The 20,847-nt window shown below is 40.7% G+C and overlaps 1 protein-coding gene across 1 annotated transcript in view; it reads left to right on the forward strand.

Moving 5' to 3' along the window:
• The first annotated feature begins 751 nt into the window (after positions 1-751).
• Positions 752-20,847, forward strand: part of pdzrn4 (PDZ domain containing ring finger 4) — a 44,304-nt gene continuing 24,208 nt past the window's right edge. Inside the window, exon 1 of the mRNA XM_038739241.1 lies at positions 752-8,698. Within this exon, the coding sequence (XP_038595169.1) occupies positions 8,630-8,698 (69 nt within the window). The 5' untranslated portion in view covers positions 752-8,629. The remainder of the gene's footprint in view (positions 8,699-20,847) is intronic.

A 20,847-nucleotide genomic window follows, 5' to 3' on the forward strand; every position in this document is an offset into this window, starting at 1 on the left:
ATGATCATTTATTTCAGAACAGTATTGGAATAGATTTAGCCTACATTTTAACTGTGTTTACAACAGCAAACCTATTATATTAACTAAATAACTAGAAATACATATAAAAATGTCAGTGTTAATGTAAAATAAATAATATTCCTGACATCAAAGTGAAGAGTGAAGAAGAAATGGCCCTATTAGATTTCAGACAAAGGTATGGAATGTTAATGTGAAAGGTAAATGCTACTCTGTCATGGTTATTATGGGCCAACAGAAAGAACACACACAGTTTATTTATTTAGATTTATGATTAGACAGACAAAATCGCCTATAGACACACACAAACACATAAACACACACACCTGTCTATAGATTTGTCTCACTCTTACCCCTGCCTTGGCCAACCTCGTCCTTTCTCCCAGTACTGTTTCCTTCTCAGATTATTTCCCACACTTTTTTGAATCTGGTATCTTATTTCCTTTACCTGCAGCTCTCGGTGTGCAGCAGTCTCTATGATCATCTCCCTCTTATTTTCTCGTAGCAGTCAGCCTTGGCAGCAGCTGCAGCACTACAGCAGGTCAGTTATAGTGAGCCAGTCCCAAACACTGTCAGCAATCTTCACATCTTGTCATGGGCTCATATTTGTTTAATTATCTAATATATATCCTTATTTTGTTTTAATAAATCTAGTCACAGATCACTTCCAGTAGTATCAGCAGCAACAACAACAGCAGCAGCAGCAACCCCTCAACAGCGACTGTTCCCTGTAAGTCATGTCAGCCCACAGTGTTTTAAAGCTAGAGCTAGGTATTGCCTGTGTTTCTTTTTAAAAACTGTGTCACAGCATTTGCTGATGTATCGATACAGAAGCATCAGTATACACATATCAGCAAGGAATACATGACGATATATTTCTGGATCAATATTTTGAGAAAAGCCCTATTTAGATCCTTGTTCCATGTGCCCCTTTTATACTTTGAGCACCTGCCCTTCCAAAGGTCTCTGCACGGCCCTGGTGAAGCTATACAGGGGATACGTTGTTGTATATTTATAATTGGTTGAATTGAATCAGTGTTATGCACAGGCTGCAAAATTTGTATATACAAACTGAATTTATTGTTGGTTTGGACATCAGAACTCTGTGGTGTAATGTTGTAGTGTTGTTGGATTGACATTTAATGCAATTGTAGCCCATTGGAATAAGATTTTTCTTAAAATTTTCTTTCTAGTTCTGTTTTCCATAATCTGTGTATTACCTGCAGTAGATGGCAGTCAGTGCGTCCCCAATTTGGAGAAACAGAGTTGTGCCGGTACAGAACCAATGTACTGCAATGGATCAGCAGCAAAAAATGTTTTAGCCACCTAAAAGATGGCCAGTCCTCTGGCATATTCAGAACAACTTCAGCAAAAAATCTGAAACGTGAATCGTCAACAACCAACACAAAGGACATGAAGGAAAAGACAAATCAAATGTCATGTTACAAAGTTGGCTAATTACTGTTGTTATTTGACCAACTGATGTCACAAGTTTGCATGTTTTCAATTGTAATGTATTAGATCCTATAGATGACATAACACATTTGCATACATCACCTCTTTCTTATTGGAAATACACTATTGTGCAAATGCCCACTGATGCCTGACACAGACCATTGACGGACTTTATGGTGTGTGCCGCACCCTGCAATAGTTTTCATTCAAAATAATTGTACCAGTATGCCTCCATACCTTTATCTCATCAGAACTTCAGCAGCAGCACTTCTCTTCATCTTGAGCAAGAATGCAAAGCCTGCTTGATCTGCCAACGCTGCTGGCTGCCACATGGAAGAGACCGTGGCTGACGAAGTCTGTTGTGCAGAGAAACCAACATGGTGCAGAGACTGCGCCTGAGACTTATTCACGGTCATGCCCAAGCAGGGTCTCACCGGAAACTACCAGCACCGCAGAGTGGATGGGAAGCTGTTGTCAGATGGCCACAGGATGATGTGAGAAATGTACGCCCTGCGTTGACACCAACCACAGACTTTGCAACCAAGAATTACACCCGCCAATTGTGAGGTTGATCGAATGAACGGTCTTCATACATACAAGGACACATACATAGAGAGAGAACGAGATTACTTACATTTTAGACAGATGACAGATATAATGCTGAATGCAGGGTTGAATGACTGAATGCAGTATATATTTTTTGAAGTGTGGTATTTTGTTGTTGTTTATTTACACTCCAAATAACATAGTATCTGCATGCTTGGCCAAGCCCTTATCCGTAAGTCCGAGGGATGATGTGTCCTTGTGCTTCTTCGTCTGCCTTTGAAGTTTTAGGTTAAGCCTTTGTATGGAAGTGTGTGTGTGTGTGTGTGTGTGTGTGTGTGTGTGGAAGAAGAGGCTGGCCCTGTGCCCCTGTGTAATCCTGTTAAGCACCTGGACAATGGAGGAACAGCTGGGTTGGCCTTCCTGCTCTCTGCTGCATCGAGTGGAGGAGAGGATGATGTGTACAGTATTCAGATGGAGAACCAAAAAGAGAAAAAGATGGGCAAATCGAAGTATTTATTGATCTATCTGTTTTATCTATCCTCCTCCCTCCTTCGGGTCACCAGTGATGCTCTCTTGGCCCTGGCGCTCCATCCATCCTCATGGTTAAATACTGGCACAGATGTTATGGAAAGATTGAGAGGCCCACTTGTGCCATTAGTCCGGCAGCAGGGCCTGGGAACAGCAGGGGAAGACTTCTCTAATCAGTTTTATTGGAGCTATGCTATTGGAGTAACACAACAGGGACAGGCCCAGAGCTCAACAACACTCCAGTGTAAATATGTGTGTGTGCAGACTGGGGGTTTGCGTGTATGTTTATAACCTAAGGCTATAGCACAGAAAGTAATGTCTCTCTACCTCTCTGTCTGTTTGTGGAACCTGAGACTCAGCTATGTGGCAGATGAGCATTAATGGCAACGAGACTAATACTACGTCTACACTACTACACTTTTGTTAAAAAACTGAGTTTTAAAATGAGAACGATCTCTGTCCACACCAGCGTTTAGCTGCGTTTAGAAAGGTACAAACCAGTGTAGACTAGTTACACCTCGAAAACCTTATTTTGGTTGTGAGTAACTGCCACTCTAGGTGAATGTCTTTCAGTGAAACAAAGCTCTTCCATGCTTCATAGGCTGATTGTATTCAAGTTGTTCAAATGTCAAAGAAAAAAGCCAGTGAAGGAAATCTGTGTCCCAGTGCCTCAGGACAAGTTCACTTCATGGGCTACTTGACCCTGCATGGCCAACGTGGTGTGAGGTCAGCTGGTCAGACGCCAGTTTGGCTGCTAGCTTATTGAGTAAAGAGGCTGTCAGGGTTTCATATTCCCCCCCGGCCATGCTGCACTGTGGTGGTTAAGTTTCTGTATACTGAATAGTGAGCAAAGCCTGTGGGTGTCTGGTCACAATGGTTCAAGGAGGATCCTGAAATGTTGCCATTTGCTTTTCTAAATAGGCCTGTTAAATGGAGCAATGAAAAAGAAAGTGTTAGCGACTGATTCAACAGTGATTTGACTCTTTTTTATGGCTGCCTCAGTTCATTTGACACCAAGCTCTGAATGGTTTCATTATCACATATGTGTGAGAATTTGTGTGCATGTGTCTACCTCGCTTTAACTGGCTGCTCAAAGGGGACATGATTAAGATTGGACATTAAAACACTGTTCTCACAACAACTCACTAATGAAAGATTTTTGCCCAACTGGCACTGGCAAATTATGAACAAAAAGCTCCCTCTGTGTTTTAAAAAAAAAATGGATCCCAGTTTAGTTGTTCTTTTCCTTACTTTTGTGTGCTGAATTGCCTTTTGTTTCTCTTTATAATTCTGCTCATAATTTGATAATTAAATGACTGGAATCAGTCTGGCTTTTTTTGTTTTTACAGAGTCAGTCATTTTGCTTCAACAATCAGGATCAGGAGACAATGAGTGGAGGAGAGATAGTCATTAGAAGGATTGGATTTGAACGCTGGCCTCCTACAAAGTAATTAGACAGTAATGAATAGTTACAATGTAATTACTAGAACAAAAAACAGAATAGGACACCGCTTTTCAATTACCATCACGTACCATCCTTTCCCCTCGGCCTTTAGCTCCGTGCTGTAAGTAGCACTCTAATCATGTTTTTACCTAGAGGAATGGTTCAGAGTGTTAAATAATATATGGGTTATGGCTATTGAGAGCAATGTGTGGGTCGCCCTCAGGCTCTTCTTACGCCATTGGCTTTGAGACGCCCAGCTGTCTACTCTAGCAAAAATGCTGCTGTTTTGTATTGATTTCCACATGTGCGTGCTAACTAAAACTCACATTAAAAACAAAGCCACAGGTGGCTGAAAAGTGATTAAATCTTTCTGAGCAAGCTAAGCTGCTAATTGAAGATTGACATTAGAAGCTATTAGCAAGTTTTCTACTTTAGTCAAAACAAAAGTGCTGCAAGCATCACATCTCTGTTTCCGATACCTGTTTCCATGAAACACAATCTGGTGCTGTTTTTGAACATTGTAACCCTTAAGAGGCATAAATGATATTGCACAAAGGGCACTCTCAGATCATCATAAACCCAAGATTTATGAGTCCTGGAAGTGTTTTCAGTCTGCCTGCTGATGTGTTTAAAGGCAGCTTTGTAATAGAAAGAGAGAGAAAAAGTTTGCACGGGTAACTTACTGAACAGCAGTTTGTTGGTATTCTGCAGGGCAAGCCTTTGAGCACCGACCAAATGCGTGATCATCGTTCCTGATTAGATCAGCTCTCCACCCATGACGCACTGCTCCGTCTGTCGTCAAGGATACTGTGGCCTTTGAACATCTCAATGAAGGATTCACGCAGCTGTAATTACCTGCTATACCGAGAACTCTGACTGCTTTCTGAATTTTCTTTTTCAAAGTTTATACTCAGATTGACTTTAGATTCAATACTGAAACGATTCAGAGCTTACCTAACAAGTTTGTATCTTTAGAGAGGAACGTGCAAAGTGGCCAATTTTCTTTCAATCACAGCCATATAGGACATTATGCTAATGTCCTATATGGCTGTGATTGAGGCTTCCTTTGAAGTGCAATACTTTCCCCCTGCAGTAAGCTATTTTTGGTTAATCTTTGACTCATATGAAATGACTGCATACAGCCGTTTGAACCCACCTCAGGCCCCCTCAACCTAAAGTTAACTACTTGTTCAAGAACATATTGAACATGCAACCGTACAGGTATGACACCACTCTGCTACTGCATTGCCAGTCCAGTTATCTCTCTCCAGTCTCTTAAAGTTATACGAGTCTCTTCATTTTTATATGAGAACATGAGCCAGACATCTGTCCAGTGTCTCATGTACACAGACACTACAGAACAGCATGATGAAATGGAGGAGAAGGGGCAAAATTGTAGAGATGATGGAAAGTGGGTGATATGAACAATAAAAAGGATGGTGATAGGCCATAAATGACCACAATGATGATGTCACCTTCAGTAAAAACGTTGTGCATCTCAGATTTTCGTTGTGGATGTGTGGATGTGGCTTTGTGTGTTCTGGACACACGTTTGGCTCTTTGTATGTGTGTCCGTCAGCGAATTATGAGTTTAGGGATGGTCACAGTGGCACTTTAATCAGAGTCTGGTAAGATAATTAATCCTATACTCAGACAGCAAACATCAGCGCTGGAAAAGAGTGGGACAGACGGACAGAAGAGACAAATATAAGAACCATAAAGTTCATCAGGTGGTGATGTCACCCCTGAAAAGTCACATTCGGAGGTCAGCAGAGAAAGAGGTGACCTCATCAGAAGGGGACAAGAATGGTTGAGAGAAAGGGTTAAGTGTTATCTCGGGGGCTGTATCTGGATCTGCTCTGACGCCCTTGACTGAACCATTATGGTCCTTGTACCTGCATGACTGGTGATAAGAAGGATGACGCATCTGTGCTCTCCGCTCTTAGTCTTAGCAGTGACAGCCATTGTGTGTATCTGCCTCTTGACTGGAACTTCAGTTTGCCATAACACAGTGTATACTGTTAGTCAGTGCACTTCATGTATTTCATTATAAAATAAATTATGCTACAGTATGAAATGTACTGACCTTTTGTATAGAAAGAATGACCCAAACGTATACTAGGAACAATAACGCTTGAGTTTAGAAAATATGCAGTACAATATAATGTTAACCACTGAGTGAGTTCCACGCTTCCCATTATGACGCTGAAGGCTGTCCTTGCAATAGACTGTACTTCCCCCAGGACAATACAATATGTTCCTACAGGTAGTTTGATCTTAATACACGTTTCTTTCTATTTGACAGGAGACAAAACACAAACAAGATTTATGTAGGCATATCCAGGGGAATAAGCAAAGGTTACTATATGTTCATTTATACTGAAAATATATATTATATATTATGTTATATATATATATATTAAAATTGAACACTCTTTCCTAGAAATTACTTTTGTACTAATTTGTTTTCCCAATTACATTTTCAATGTGTTTTCGGGAGAAGGAAGTGTTATTTTTCTGTACCACATGCAAGTTGTATGGAGGTTGTTAGGTGGATGGCTTACAAAGTACAGGACTTTGACACTGATGACCAGGGTTCATGTGTGGTTGGTTCTATGTAGTAAGGTTTAGGCTACTTTAGACAATTTTGTTAGAGGTAAGAACTCAGATAAAGTCAAAATGGAAACCAGCATATTCTTGATATTTAATAAATAATCACAATAATGCACCAAGAAATGCACCTTAAAGTGTTCACATAAAAAAGCAATAAAGTAATAGTATAAATAAGAAAAAGACTTGGTTTGACTTGTGTACTCAATACAGTGGGTATTGAACATGAACTAAAAGTAATGTCTAGTGGAAATTAGCGCTAATGCCAGGTCCACTAACTGGGTAGTAGCTAGTAGTTAGCCTAGCTTGCTAGCTCCCACCTTCCACCTGAAATATAAACTTAAAAGCACAATGACTCCTCCCAAATTTTTAATGTTATAAAGGGAAAGGGGTCTTAACAAGCAACTGTACATAACCAGCGCTATGTGGGCCTTTTGAAAAAGGGGAAAAACTATCTTCCCATATCACTATTCATAGTTTAAACAGGGCCATGAATATAGTGTTTCCTGTCAACACAGTTTTTTCAATTGTCAGTGACTGACAACTCACCCCCACTCCCCTTCCCTAAGCTTAGACAATGTTTCCACAAATATTTCTATATCTGGAAAATTCAAATTTCAGTTCGACATTAAATGTTAATAAAAGAAACACATTGTGTCTCGTTCTTAAAGTCACTGTTGACTGTTTCAGTATTAAACCAAGACCACAGTCTGTCCCTAACCTTATCCAAATGCTGCGAGTGCCTACACATAAACATAAAAATGTCCAATGGCAACTTTTCCTCATTGTGTTGATAAGAAATGTAACCTAGGCAGCATTACATTTCTGTCAAAGCTTTTTTGATGTGGTAAATTAGCATAATTCCTAGTGTGACAGGTTTGTAATACCATCACTGCTCTTTCAATTTATCTTCACGGCATTTCCGAGTCTTCCATCTTCTCCTCTCCTCCTTCCATCACCCTCCCTCTGTCCCCTCGCCCCTGTGGAGAGGGGCCTGTTGGACTGGAAGCTAATTTGAAGCCAATCAATACTAGTCTCTGTTTCTTCCTGTGTGTGTCAGCCCAGTCCGGTGCCCTTGTCTAACTGCCGGCAGAGAAAGGGAGCATCTGTTCGGTGACTATCGCTCTCTGACTGTAAATCTATGGCAGCCACTAAACACCACTTCTCCAACCATTGTACTGAGTGCAAAAGACTATCTGATTGAATCCAAATGAGATTGATTTGTATGCCAAATAGCCTTCTCAGTAACTTGATTAACTGTAGGAATGGCATTTTAACTCATGTTTGAGTTCTTTGTATTGATTTTTTTGCTTGAAATATAGGGATTTTGCATGTTGGTGGAATGTGTGTACACACAGATGCACTCTTAAGCATACAAATACAAACACAAACAGTGGCACAATCACAAATACGCATGCAGCAGGTCCTTCACTCTGCCTGCAAGCAACAACACTGATGTGCAGATACTGAATCAGCCCAAGATAAAACCAGTCCCCTCCCTCTTCTCCCAGCCCCTTTCCTTAAACAGCCAATGAGGACGCTGTCTATTCATGAGCAGGAGTAGAAGCAGGCATGTGTAGGCAGCCTGCCACAGGAGGAGGTGTGTCTCCATGAGCCAAAAGTGAGTGTGTGCGTAAGAGTGTGTGTTCACACTAAGAGAGGAGGTGGTGGAGAGTGGAGAGAGAGTGTATGTAGGCATGCAAGTGAGTAATCAGGGGAAGGAGTGACAGGCAAGACGGAAAGAGAGAAGCCAGTTGCTTTTACTCATTTTACTGCTGATACACTCCTCGGAAACACACACACTGAAGGAACTGCAAGCACAACCTCTTCTAAAGCAGCGAACTGATCCACGTGTGTATGTGTTTTCTGGGCTCGGAGCGACTCTGAGGATACACGGATGAGAAAGAGGTGTGGGGGAGCCAAGGAAGAGGAGTCTGAGTGTGTTTTCGCCCCAGGGGGAGCTCACACACACCGCAGACAGCACACACACTCCAGCGGGCACTCAGCACTGTTTCCCTGACAACTAGAATGGGCTGCAATTTGTGCACCTTGCAGAAACGGGAGGAACACTACAAACTGCTGTATGAGATTGCACAGGTAAGTGAGACTTTGAAGTTTGGTGTGCTTGATGAGAATCCTCAGTGCGATAAACTTAATGACAGCAGAGTCAATGATGATAAATGATGACAGGAATGATTTGGCATCTGAAAAGAACTGGATTCCCTCCAATGAGCAAGGAAGGTAAAAGTGAGACAGTATAACAAGTAGGCCTAGTCAGAGTATTTTCAGAAAGAGGAGACAGCAGACAGGTGGAGTGTGGAAACCAGGAGAATAATGGGAGAGGAACATGAGAGAAATGTACAAAAATGATTACTTCTATGCAGCCGGAGAGCCAGTGTGTGTGTGCGTGTGTGTGTATTCCTCTCTCCATCAAAGTGAGTGGAGCTAGTTATTTCTCCTCTGCAGCAGGAGATGTGAAAACAAGTTCAGACCTTTTCCCGCGCTGGCTCCAGGGGAATTCATCACATCTCCTCTGCTTGCGACTGTCTAGAAGCAATACAGTTCAAAGAACAACCAGCAAATGTGTTAGGCTGTTTTCCCCTTCTTTTTCTTTTCTGACCCGATATGACAGTTTTCGCATTTCTGCTGTCATGTAAAAATCCTAGTCAGCTTTTGCGATTCTGAAGCTTTTTTATTGAAAGTACATTCACATTATGTGTTCCTGGCCCTTTTATTCATTATTATTCATTATATATATATATATATATATATAGGCAGAAATAAATAGAAGAAATACTTCATACATTTGCATACATCTTTTGACTGGCGAAAGCCATACACTCGTTATTACCTCAACAAACTATCATATTTTCATCATGAGCAGTAAAACACTGTGAATGTATGACTTGTGATCTTGTACTGGGCATGACTGGAATGTGTTGATTAGATAGGAAGTGTCACCAAGTGTGAATTTATTGAAAAAAAACATCTCCAAAAATGTCATTGATTTAGAAATAGAAGAAAATCAACTGTTAGTTCTCTGTGATTGCTTTGTGAAAATCATCAGTGGTATTTTAAATGGTTTGATCTGGCAATGTCAACTTTTACAGAGGAAGATGCAGGTGCATGCTTTTTAGAGCAGAAATGTGGTATGCGTGGAGCTGATTGTGGGGAAACACGTGCTCTGGGTTCTCACTGTTGTTTTGTACAGTACGGGCTAATACCAAGCCAGCAGCAGCAAGGATTCATTCATCATTTAGTATCTTACACAGTTACAGACAGCAGAGAAACTGGATAGAGCATAAGCAGCAAAAGGAGCAATTCTGTTGAATACTTAGTTTTGTTTTATTGCACTGGTGGGAAATAAACTCTTACTGTTTCCAATAATTATGACAGTAAGGCTATTACGTTTTTTGATGTTGATGATAATGAGGTTGATAGTGGCAATGAATGACTGTTTTCTTTTTATGGGGTCTGTAAAATGTAAGACATCATCACTACCCTACCCTCTCATTGCTGCTAGATGCTGCTTTCATGAACATTATTCACAGTGATGGAGTCTCAAGCTCATTGGCGGATGTCTGTGTTGTCTGCCTCGGTGGAGTGCAGGAAAATTAGCCATGTCAGTTAAAAGAAACCCTAGAAGGTCAGGGCTCCTTTTGTACTGTCGAGGTGAACTGAATAAACTGGCCAGAACAAAGGGACGAGTATAGTATGTTAACCCACTGAGCAATATTTTAATTAGCCATTTAAATACATATAAAAGCTCACTGAATTATTATGACAAATACTAAAGGACTAGTTTGACATTTTGGGAAATACATTTGCTTTCTTAGTTAGATAAGAAGGTTGACACCACCCTCATGTCTATGCAGTAAATGTAGCTAGAGCTAGCCGGTTAGCTTAGCTTTGCACAAAGACTAGAAACGGGGAAACAGCTAGCTTGGCTCTGTCCAAGGGTAACAAAATCCACCTACCAGCACCTCTAAAGCTCATTACGTTGTTTGTTATATCTGTACAAAAACCCTGAACACTCTATGCTAACATAGCTAACCAGCTTCTGGCGCCAGCTACATATTTGTCATAGACAAGAGTATCTATCTAATGCTAAACAATAAAGCTATTTTCCCAAAATGCCTAACTGTTAATTTAAATTTAGAATCTACTAGAATTACATTTAACAGTTCATAATGGATTCATAATGGCAGCAGCTATACAGCCAACACACAGCTAATGATTGTAGCTCAGGCATAACACAGCAGATGTATGATTGTATCATAAAGCATGGTGTTTGCAAGGAGATTGGCTGGAACTAACACAAAAATTACCGTTTCCTCCTATTTCCGCCTCACACTGTAGGTGTCCTGGCACTGTGGCAGACGTCCAAGTATATTGTGTGTGTGTGTGTGTGTGTGTGTGTGTGTGCATGTGAGTGTGAGCGAGCACACCTGCATACTGTTAAACTGTGTATGTGATAGTCGGCGAACACCTACAGTTCTCATTACCAGTGCGAAAGAAAGCGAGAAAGAGAAAACAAAGAGAGGAAGAAGGACAGAAAGAAAGAGAGCTCACAAGGCAGTAAGTGTGTCAGTGTGACTTTGTCCTGAAACTCGAGGCTGAGGGGATTCTGCAAATCCAGAGAGACTCGTCAACCATCCCTCTGTCTCTTTTTTATCATTCCAGACTCATTTCTTCTCCTTCCCTTTTCAGACTTTCTCCTTCTCTATAACCTTCATTAGTCTCTCCCCCTCTGTCTTTACTCCCTCTCAACAATCTGTTTCTCCCCTCTCTCATTTTACTTGGGCGCACTCACACACACACACACACACACACACACACACACACTACAGATTCTAAAAGTGTTTTTGTTCTGTTGCACTTCCAACAGTGCTACACAATAGGACACCACCTGCTCATTATACCAGTGGAAAAGCAAAGGATGCTGATGCTGTACCATAGCTAAAGCAGGGTTAGAACAGGTGCACTCACTGTTACTTCGCTGATGTTGTCCTCTTGTGTGTCTCACACTCCCTTAGGTCTCGGTCGGCCTGGGATGGGGATCATTCATTTTATTGATATTGATATTGAGACTGCTTAATGATCAGAGTCTGTATCGATAACACTGTCAATACTTTATTTGGTAAGACGAGACCCAAGGGGCATGACATAGGCCTGCAAGGTATGAGGAAAATCTGCGATGTGCGATAACATTGTTATATACTGAGATCACGATATGACTTGTGATAAATAAACAAATATTAAAGTGTGCATATTAGCTGTCTAGTAAAGTAATTTAATATTTTAAATATAACTAAATGTTATTTCTAGAGCAGCAACATTAAAGTTGAACAGCACGATAAGTCATTATATAAACTCAATATGTGACATCACGATAGTGAGTGATGTTTAGATAGAATGAAGAACCAGACCAGTCTGTGCTACAGACAGCTTTCCATTTAGCTTGTTTGTAACATTTGGCTAATTGCCAAGCTAATGATAGCTATGCTCAAATAAAACATAGAGGATGAGTGACTGTGGACAGAGCAGATTAAAATAATGGAATAATGGAAATCCAAAATGAAGGAAGCTGTCGTAGCTTATTAGCTGTGTTGCACCGTCCTGTTTTCTTACCTGTTAGCGCACTTGTTGGCCTAGAGAGCATTTTTCCCTCTTTAATAAAATGTTCCTGACTGGCTTTCAACTAGTTTGTCCACTACAGTAGTTTACCAACTTTCCCTGCCAGTAGCTCCTAGAACCAAATATTTCACAAAGACACAGAGATTTTAGGCCACATTCTGGTGTGACCAGGGTAATTTTTCATTTTAAATATACTTTATGGATGAAACAATGGCACTTCAACAAAATAGATTGCAGCTATTTTGGAGTTATGGTAATGATTCCCCACCCCCACCCCACCCCAAAATGGATATATGTATTTGGAACAGACCTGTTCAACACTTTCTATTTTGAAGAAGTAACAGACCATTTCAGAGGCCAATTCCAGTTTTCAGCCTGCAGGCTTGCCTCAGTGTCTCCTGCATGACAGTGGCTATCTCTGTTCACACAGCTTCACTATTCTGACAGGACTGCTGGCTGCCCGACTCCTGCTGCCCAGCGGCCACTGAGAGATTTATGACTCTCATCAGACCATTTACATTCAACGTTTCATTTGTGATTTTGTATGTGTGCACACTCACACCGCGGGGTCAATTCTGTCTGTAGCAATTGCCTTGACATGTTTTCTGCTTGTGGCTGTGTTAAATTGCCCCACAGCCTCTGGCCTCCAGAGCCTCACAGGACCTGTGTGTTTTGTCCTTTCAGACATACCTAAAGTCAGCATTATTGTATCACAGAACAATGCTATACAGACTATATCTACAGTATACAACAGCCACGAACTACTCTATGTGTAATCTTCCCCTGCTCCCTCCAGTAACAGAGTAGTGTTTGTCTTCTATGGAAGTATTCCTGATTAATTGGAATTTAAACCAAACAAAAGCACGGGCGTGAGTGTTGAGTGTAGTTTATCAGGTCTGGTTCTTTTTTTGTGTGGCTTGTTAATAATATAAGCTATTAGTTGTTGGTTCAAATATCACATATAATTTTTAAAGTTATAATCCTTAAGGAATTCCTTATATCAAACCCCTTACATATCATTTTTTTATGTTTTTTTAGTAATACCATTCAATGTATTTCTGTTATTTAGTTGCCTACATAGTACTTTTGATTGTTACTGGATGAGTGGTATGGCTAATTGTATGGTTAAGGTTAGATCGTGGTTATGGCAAAGCTGGTGAACAATCAAAAGACATTTTGAAAGTATCCAACTGAAAAAAAACACCCAACCCCCCAAAAAACATTTTCATGTGCAATGAGTGCACGGGCATGTAGACAGGCAGGTAGGCCTTGCTTATTACAGCCACATCCACAGGTAATGGATTTTTTTTTATTTTTGTATTGGAACATTTGATTTAATCATTGGTGTCTGGATGTAAAGAGAACTTAACAAATATAACAAAAATGCTTCTGAAAAAAATTGCCTTGATTTAAGGTATGGATGGGGATAGGCAATAACAATTCTTTGTTAAGGTTAGATTAAGGTCATGGTTAATACAGAGGCAAACATTATTTTTCAATTCTGTAATGGGACACAAACTCAAAACGCAAAAGTCACATGACCTCCACACCTTTCTTTCTGCCTCACTACATTTAGGACACACTGCTTCCTGCATTGGCACCAAATGTTGGCACCGTATGTGAATTGTATAGACTTCCTATGGATACTAGAATGTAACGCACCTTAAAATGCACCTGCCATTGTCTCCAGTAACCACGAGTATTCCAAATCAGTCAGGACTGACATTTTTAAAGAGTTTTTACTTTAAACAATAAATGTACTGATTCAACAGAGAAGCTGTTTTGTCACAACAAGAGTACCAAGTACCAGACCTCTACCAGACCTCTCAAGTGTATTTAAGTAAGATTATTCATATACTTTCATATCATGTACATTTTTTCCCCTTTGTACTTATGGATGTGTATGGTTGTGACCCAGGCCAATCTTTGGTGTGGGCCTGTCCTCCAGAGACAGATGCTGTGCCACATGTCCAGCCTGTTAGACAGCATGAAGGGGGCTAGACAGATACCCCTACATCCCGCCACCACCTATGGTGTCCAGAGAGTGCCACACAGAGCAGGGGAAGCTGTGGTCAGACCCACACAGCCGTCACCTCCATATGGCCACCTCAGACCTGTATCGTGAATTCATCCAGATAGGGATGTGAAATATGTCGACGCTATCGCTTACATCGGCCCGGGAGGTTGGTGCAAAGCAGAAAATAAAGTGAAATGGAAATGGGAAAAGCAACTAAGTGCAGTTATCATGCAACTACAGCAAAACAGTCCTGTGATCCAAGAGTGAGCATGCATGACAGAGAAGTCTGGGATTCAGGGAATGGTGATGGATAAAATATTCTACTGCCAGATCTCACTTCTGAATGATATGCTCAGGCCCTTATATGTGCTGCAGATGATCAACGGGGGACAAAGGGAGGTGGTATCACCTGATTTATCAGCTGTCCACTTATCAGAGAGGCATAACACTGGTCCTGAACATGGTTTTCTCTTCTCTCTGTCCATCTCTGTCTCTCTGATGTGATTTTGAGCTTTTTAAGAAAGTACTGAAAGAAGTGACCTTTTCATTTTTTATGAAACAGGTTGTCTTCCTGTCTGTGCGGATCAGTGAGTTTGACCTTTTCACCTGTGAGTGTAATTCCACTTGACACGTCTCGCTCGCTCACAAAGACACACACATATTAGTTTTGTATTGCATGTCAGAAAACAGAATGATATTTTTTTAAATCAATCTCAAAACATAAATCTTTACTTGCATTTAGATCTGGTGATCTGTCACATTTTACTCTTATGTACTGTACTTTCCTTCCAAAACATGACAGCTACAGTTCGAAAACATGACATGGCTGCGAAAAAAAAGAACTTTAACAATCATACTTTCAGAGCTTAGGTGCTAAATAATTAGATGTAATGGTTTTCCTCCCTAAAAATGTTAATCTGTCGTTATGGAAATGAACTCTGCTGTTGGACACAGATCATCTGGTGTCTTCCATCATGGTTATAGTTGCTTGTTGGAGCACAGCATGGTGACAATAACGCATGATTTAGAGGTGCATATGGCCCTGTCACCAGCACTCTGGGTACCACGTCTTATGGTCGCCGGCCAAACAAGAAACAAGAAATGGGTGATTATTCAGTGTCAAGTTAATACAGGAAATAGCACCCTGGTGTTGTATGTGTTTGCTGGCGATTAAAAATATGGAAATAGTTGGAATAGATTGATTCTACTGCAAATGAATGTCCATGTGTAGCTGTGTCTTTCTTTGTGTATCAGGCCGTATGCAGTCACACCTACGCACCACTTTCTTGCTGAGTGTGTGTGTGTGTGTGTGTGTTGGGGGGGGGGTCACAAAGTCAGGGGAAGACTGGTCCGGTGTGGAGGGGGGCAACAGCAACAGTCGCCGTTGCGCTCCACCAGCCAATGATCTCCCCCTGTGTTGGCTCTGATAAGCCCAGGATGAAAGCCCTTTCTGTGGGCAGAGTGACACTCGTAAAACCCCCTCCTGCCTCCTCTCCAGACAAGGCAAAGGAAGCTCACACAATTACATGGCAGATATTCCTATTTGCACATACTGTGTACATTCATGTACACTACAAAAAGGAAAATCACAAAAGGTCCATCCATTCATCAGCTTTACGGTGTGTTGTCCTTTTTTGTTTTTTTACAGATGTGTAAAAATGTCTTTCAAGCTCTTAGTACCCAACAAGAGGGCTGTTATCAGCTGTTATCAGCCTCTAGCTGATTACCATACTCACCAATCGGCCAAGTGGCCTGGCCAAGATAATAGGAGGTAGGAAGAGGGAGAAGGGTAGGGATGAGGGAAGAATGGAAAGGTAGAGGAGGGAAAAATGTGTGAGATAGAATTAAATAAGGGAAGATAGTACAGTAGTAAAGGGCAGAAAACCAGAATGAAAAAAATGACACCATGTGTGCCATTAATAAATTCTTTAAATCCCCCTATTTCTTTCTTCTTAACCTCACCCTTTCCAAAACAGAAAGTCTCACCCTCCTCCCATTACTTATCAGTCGCCAGACACTGTTCCATTCCACTGCCCCTGTCTTTCTGCCGTTTGTCACTGTCTGTCTAGCCGACTCATTAATACACTTTGGCACGACCCCGCCCCCTGAGGTTGGAAAAAAAAAACCCTGTAAAATAATAAGTGATGTCTGTCTATCATTCATGTGTGTATGTGAGAGAAAGAGAGAGCGAGACTAATTTTTTGCAGTCTCAGTGTGTGTGCCGTCAGCCAGTGACTGTTATACGGTTTAAAAGCCAACCTTGTGCCAGAATAACCCAATAACACACCTTATGGCCACACCCTGCAGGCTATGTTTCGTCAGGCTAGACAGATGTTACGACAAACCATCTGGAGCTGTTATGGATATGTTGCCGACATTTGCTGCTACACGCTACAAAAATGCACACATACACACAAAACATAAACAAAAAATTCCCCTAGATATTTAAGCGTTGCAGGGGGGGAAAATACTGAAACACAACTTCTGAGACATAAAAAACCCTAACATCCTTCACATTAGCATAAAATTTCCCTCAGTCAGATCTTTGGATGAGTTCTTTGGCAACGAAGGTGCAATTCTCATCTGAGACCAAATGTCAGTTACACTATAAAAAGAAAACCTTCACTTTTTCCCCCCTGTTCATATTCTCTTTGCTGAGAGACAGGGGTATTTGTTACAACTATTTTCTAAGAACAGTGGCTCGGAGTCGTGAACATTTACAGTCGGTTACTTGTAATGTCAGTGATGTTTTTCTCCATCATGACATCTGCTCTACAGCATGTTGTCAGAGCTAAATAATTCTGCATACACGGTGTGTCTTGTGATAAAGCTGTTACCTAAATGCACTGTTGTACTGCCACTGCCAAGTGTGTTTTGAACCCACAGGGTGGATCCTGGTTCCAGGTGGCCTAAAGGGAGATTACATTACTGCAGGGCGCTGGTGTTGTATTCCCACTTAACCAACTTGGGTTTAGGAGTCATTAGGCCCGCTCAGAGCCTGGCATCGAGTCCAGTTACAGATAGAATAACACCAAACCATCTGCATAGAAGGGGGGGCTGATTACATTTAGCGCCGGGTGTAACCATAAGCCTGGTGTTGATATGGGAAATGCCCTCAGGATGGACAGTGGCCAAAGCACGGTGGATGGGTCTCTGTTGCTGTTAGTTTGAGGAAATGTAGTAGATTGTCTCTTTTGTGGTGACGTGTCATTAAATCTTTTGGTTTTGGGAAATGTATGAATTATCGCTGTAAATGACGAAATCACAGCAGGTTCAGGCACATCACAGAGTCTTGCTCCGAACAATGAGCAAAATGGCAAAATAGTGTCTAGAGAAGTAATCGTGTAATTGTACTTGTGTACTTGTGTAATTACTGTGTGACTTAAATTTTTTTATTTCATTTGGATGTTTATTTTTTTGAGAATTGTATTGAGGCATGTAAGATAAATTAAAGAATTACATGCTTCTCTGTTGGTTAAGAGCATTTTACAAATGTTGGTCAAGAGATATCTTCTGCTCGTCCTCTTGTATCCCAACACCAAGCTTAGGGTGGGTTAGGCAGAGCAACATGTTTTAAAAAATTACTTTATGAGTAGAATTGTTGAAGCAGAAATCCGCCTGAAATATGTGTGTATTTCAGTTAAAAGAAACTTTAAGTACAGAGAGAACAATCCAACACTGTGTTCATTTGTTTTGTCCAACTGACAGAAAATAAAATAACATGCTGCATTTGCAAAGGAACTTCAAATCATGTCTTTGTGCAAAATGCCCTCTAAGTTATTTCTCACTGTCTTCCAAAATTACCCAAATATGTGTCTCTTGATCTGATGGCCCTTTGGGCAGAATGACATCGCTTGTCTGTGCTTTCAAAAAATGTTACAAATTACTTTTGCAAAAATTACTTTTGTGAATGTTCTCACTTCTGCCAAGTCTATGGATAAGGTTTGGTGAGGTTGAGTTCAGGGAGAGATTGTGTTCATTATCATGAGCTCTTTTACAACTTCTCGTCCATGTTGGCTTAACATTTCTGCTTGACAGTTCAGTATTGATCTTGTTCTGCAACAAATGAGGTAGTAGACTTTGAATGGAGATTGTTTTGTCAAAGGCTCTTTCCAAATTTAGGATGGACTGTTATACTTAGCTAAGGTTAGGGAGAGATCTTGGTTAGAAGAAACCAATGTTGACTGGTGTTTCGATCTCATTTCCTACCTACGGTCTCCTGTGTTAAAGTCACACTTAACCAACCATCCACCTGGATATGCTGACTCCATACAATTCACACTACTGCCGCATTTGCTTTTGATACACAAAATTCATACCTGACACAGCCCTGTGAGCTAAATGTAAACATAGGTAATTTTAGGCATTTAAACACTCTTTCTATCCTTTTATGGTTGTCTAAATAGGACAAGATTTTTACAACCCAGCATTCTTAGGCGTTACTTTCATATTAGACAATTCAGTACCTTTATGTATCAAGGAGGAAAGTAAGGGTGTGGAGGTCAAGGTGGTGGATGGCAGTATTGCATGTCAGACTTTTGTGCATGGAGACCTGAGTTTTAAGCAGAACTGTCCGATATCAACATTCTTGTCTGATTATAGGATTATTGAATATTTCCCTTCAAAAGATCAGATGTAGGCCACAAGAAGTAAAAAATCAGCCCAACTCCCTGAATGTATCAGTTTAGTTAGTCATTATCATTACAACATCTTTCACAACCTTGTTATGTGGAGGCTCTCAAATTAGGCCTTTGACCCATATTGAGAAAGACGGTTTGATTTAAAAAGTCAATCTGTGATACAGTCTGAAATTACCCATCATTCGTCTGGTGAAACATTGGTGGCAGATGTGATTAGCTATTCACTCAGTCATATTGTAGACTTACACTCAGTTGCAAACGGAAACCGTGAATACACTCTAAGACTTGATTGAGGCAGGTCAAATGAGGGGTAAATTGCACCACCACATGTCTCTCGCTCAAGTAACCAACCATCCTTTTGGATAAAGGTATTTTTCATGGCAGGAAGAGCTCTTCTCGCCCGCTCGCAGTTAGTGGAGTGTAAAGTCGTTTTTCTTCTCTACCAAAGGGCGGACTGAGGAAACTTCATGTTATGAATAATGCTAATGGGTTAGGTGCTTCCAGTGAGCATAAACATGCATCACTTTAAAATGAATAAGGCAAAGGTTTGGTGGGAGGAGGGGGAAAAATGTTAAGTTCACACTCTAGGCTTTAAAAAAAAACAACTTACTTAATTTTATGCAAAAAGCAGCACATAAATCTTTTATTTTCCTGCTTGCCAGTAAAATGTTTTCACTTTCCAAGCTTTAGCATGTTTTGCTAATTATGCCCCTGCATCCCAAGCTTCTGGTTCTTTTTGCCTTCAACCAAATCTGTGCTCATGTGACTAACAAAGATTCGTAGCAAGACTGCATTCAGTAAGGACATTTCCTTCTCTGAAATGAATGATTTTAACTTTAAGATTACATTATCCCACCGGTTTATGGTGAAACTGCTGCAGATTAACTAATTCTTGAAGGATATTGGGTCCATTGTCCAATAATTCCCCCTCTAGATTCAAATATTGTGAACTGGGCAATGTTTTTCTGTTACATAGTTATGAGTATACAAAATGTTTCAAGCAACCAGAGGCTATGCTTATTGTCTACTGTGTCAGCATTCATACAGTCTCAGTCAACCTTCCATCTGTCAGTCTCTTCGCTGGTGTTTGCATGTGGTGTGACTTTCATGGCACTGTTAAACCACTGCTACTGTGTCTGTAAGGTCCACCCACAGCACTGCGGTTGCTTAGACCCACAGCAATGTAAGCAAGGGCAGGAGAAACTGAATGGAATGCTGTGCTAAATCAAGAAGAAGGAACCAAAAAGGAAAAACACTTGTGTCTTTTCCCTGAAACAACTCTAATTTAATTTCCACAACATTACGTATCTGAGATAAATAATGTTCATAATCAATCAAATATAAATTAAATACTTCTACTTTTTGATATGAGGACCATGTTGGTCCTACTGCTATCCACTGGCCTGATGTCCTCTGTTGTCAGACAAATTGGAGTTGAAAGATTAAGGCATGCATTATTCTATGAATTGTCAACAAACCCCATGAAAAGACCAAATCTCCCAGTAGTTTATCTACCTTGTCTATGGCACTACGGGGATTTATGGCAGTTGAATGGTGTTTGTGGGATTGACTTAAAATAAACCACAGTGCCCAGGTCCTTGGTAGTGAAAGAATGTATCACCTAGTTGCTGACTGATGTGTTTTAACACTTCTTTTTGGTACACGATAGAGGTCTGTGGCACACAGGAATAAGCTATGTGAGTCCACTTGTTTGTAAGATTGATTCATTGTTGGTTTTAGTCTTTTAATGGGTTTGACAATATAATTCAAATATAGAATATCATTCCTTAAGCTAAATACAGCACAAGAACTGACGCCATGGTTGGATGGAGAATGTATGATGTTCAGCAGAGGAGTAACACATAACCTCTTTGTGAACTCAGCCTTCTGGATGAATTATGTGGGTCTAATCGGTGACCCCCAAGAGCCTAATTCAAACTCATTGCAAGTAT

This window comes from Micropterus salmoides, unplaced genomic scaffold, assembly GCF_014851395.1.
Source record: "Micropterus salmoides isolate LMB-PRFRI ecotype aquatic unplaced genomic scaffold, ASM1485139v1 Ms_hic_scaffold_23, whole genome shotgun sequence".
In the NCBI taxonomy this organism is placed as follows: Eukaryota; Metazoa; Chordata; class Actinopteri; order Centrarchiformes; family Centrarchidae; genus Micropterus; species Micropterus salmoides.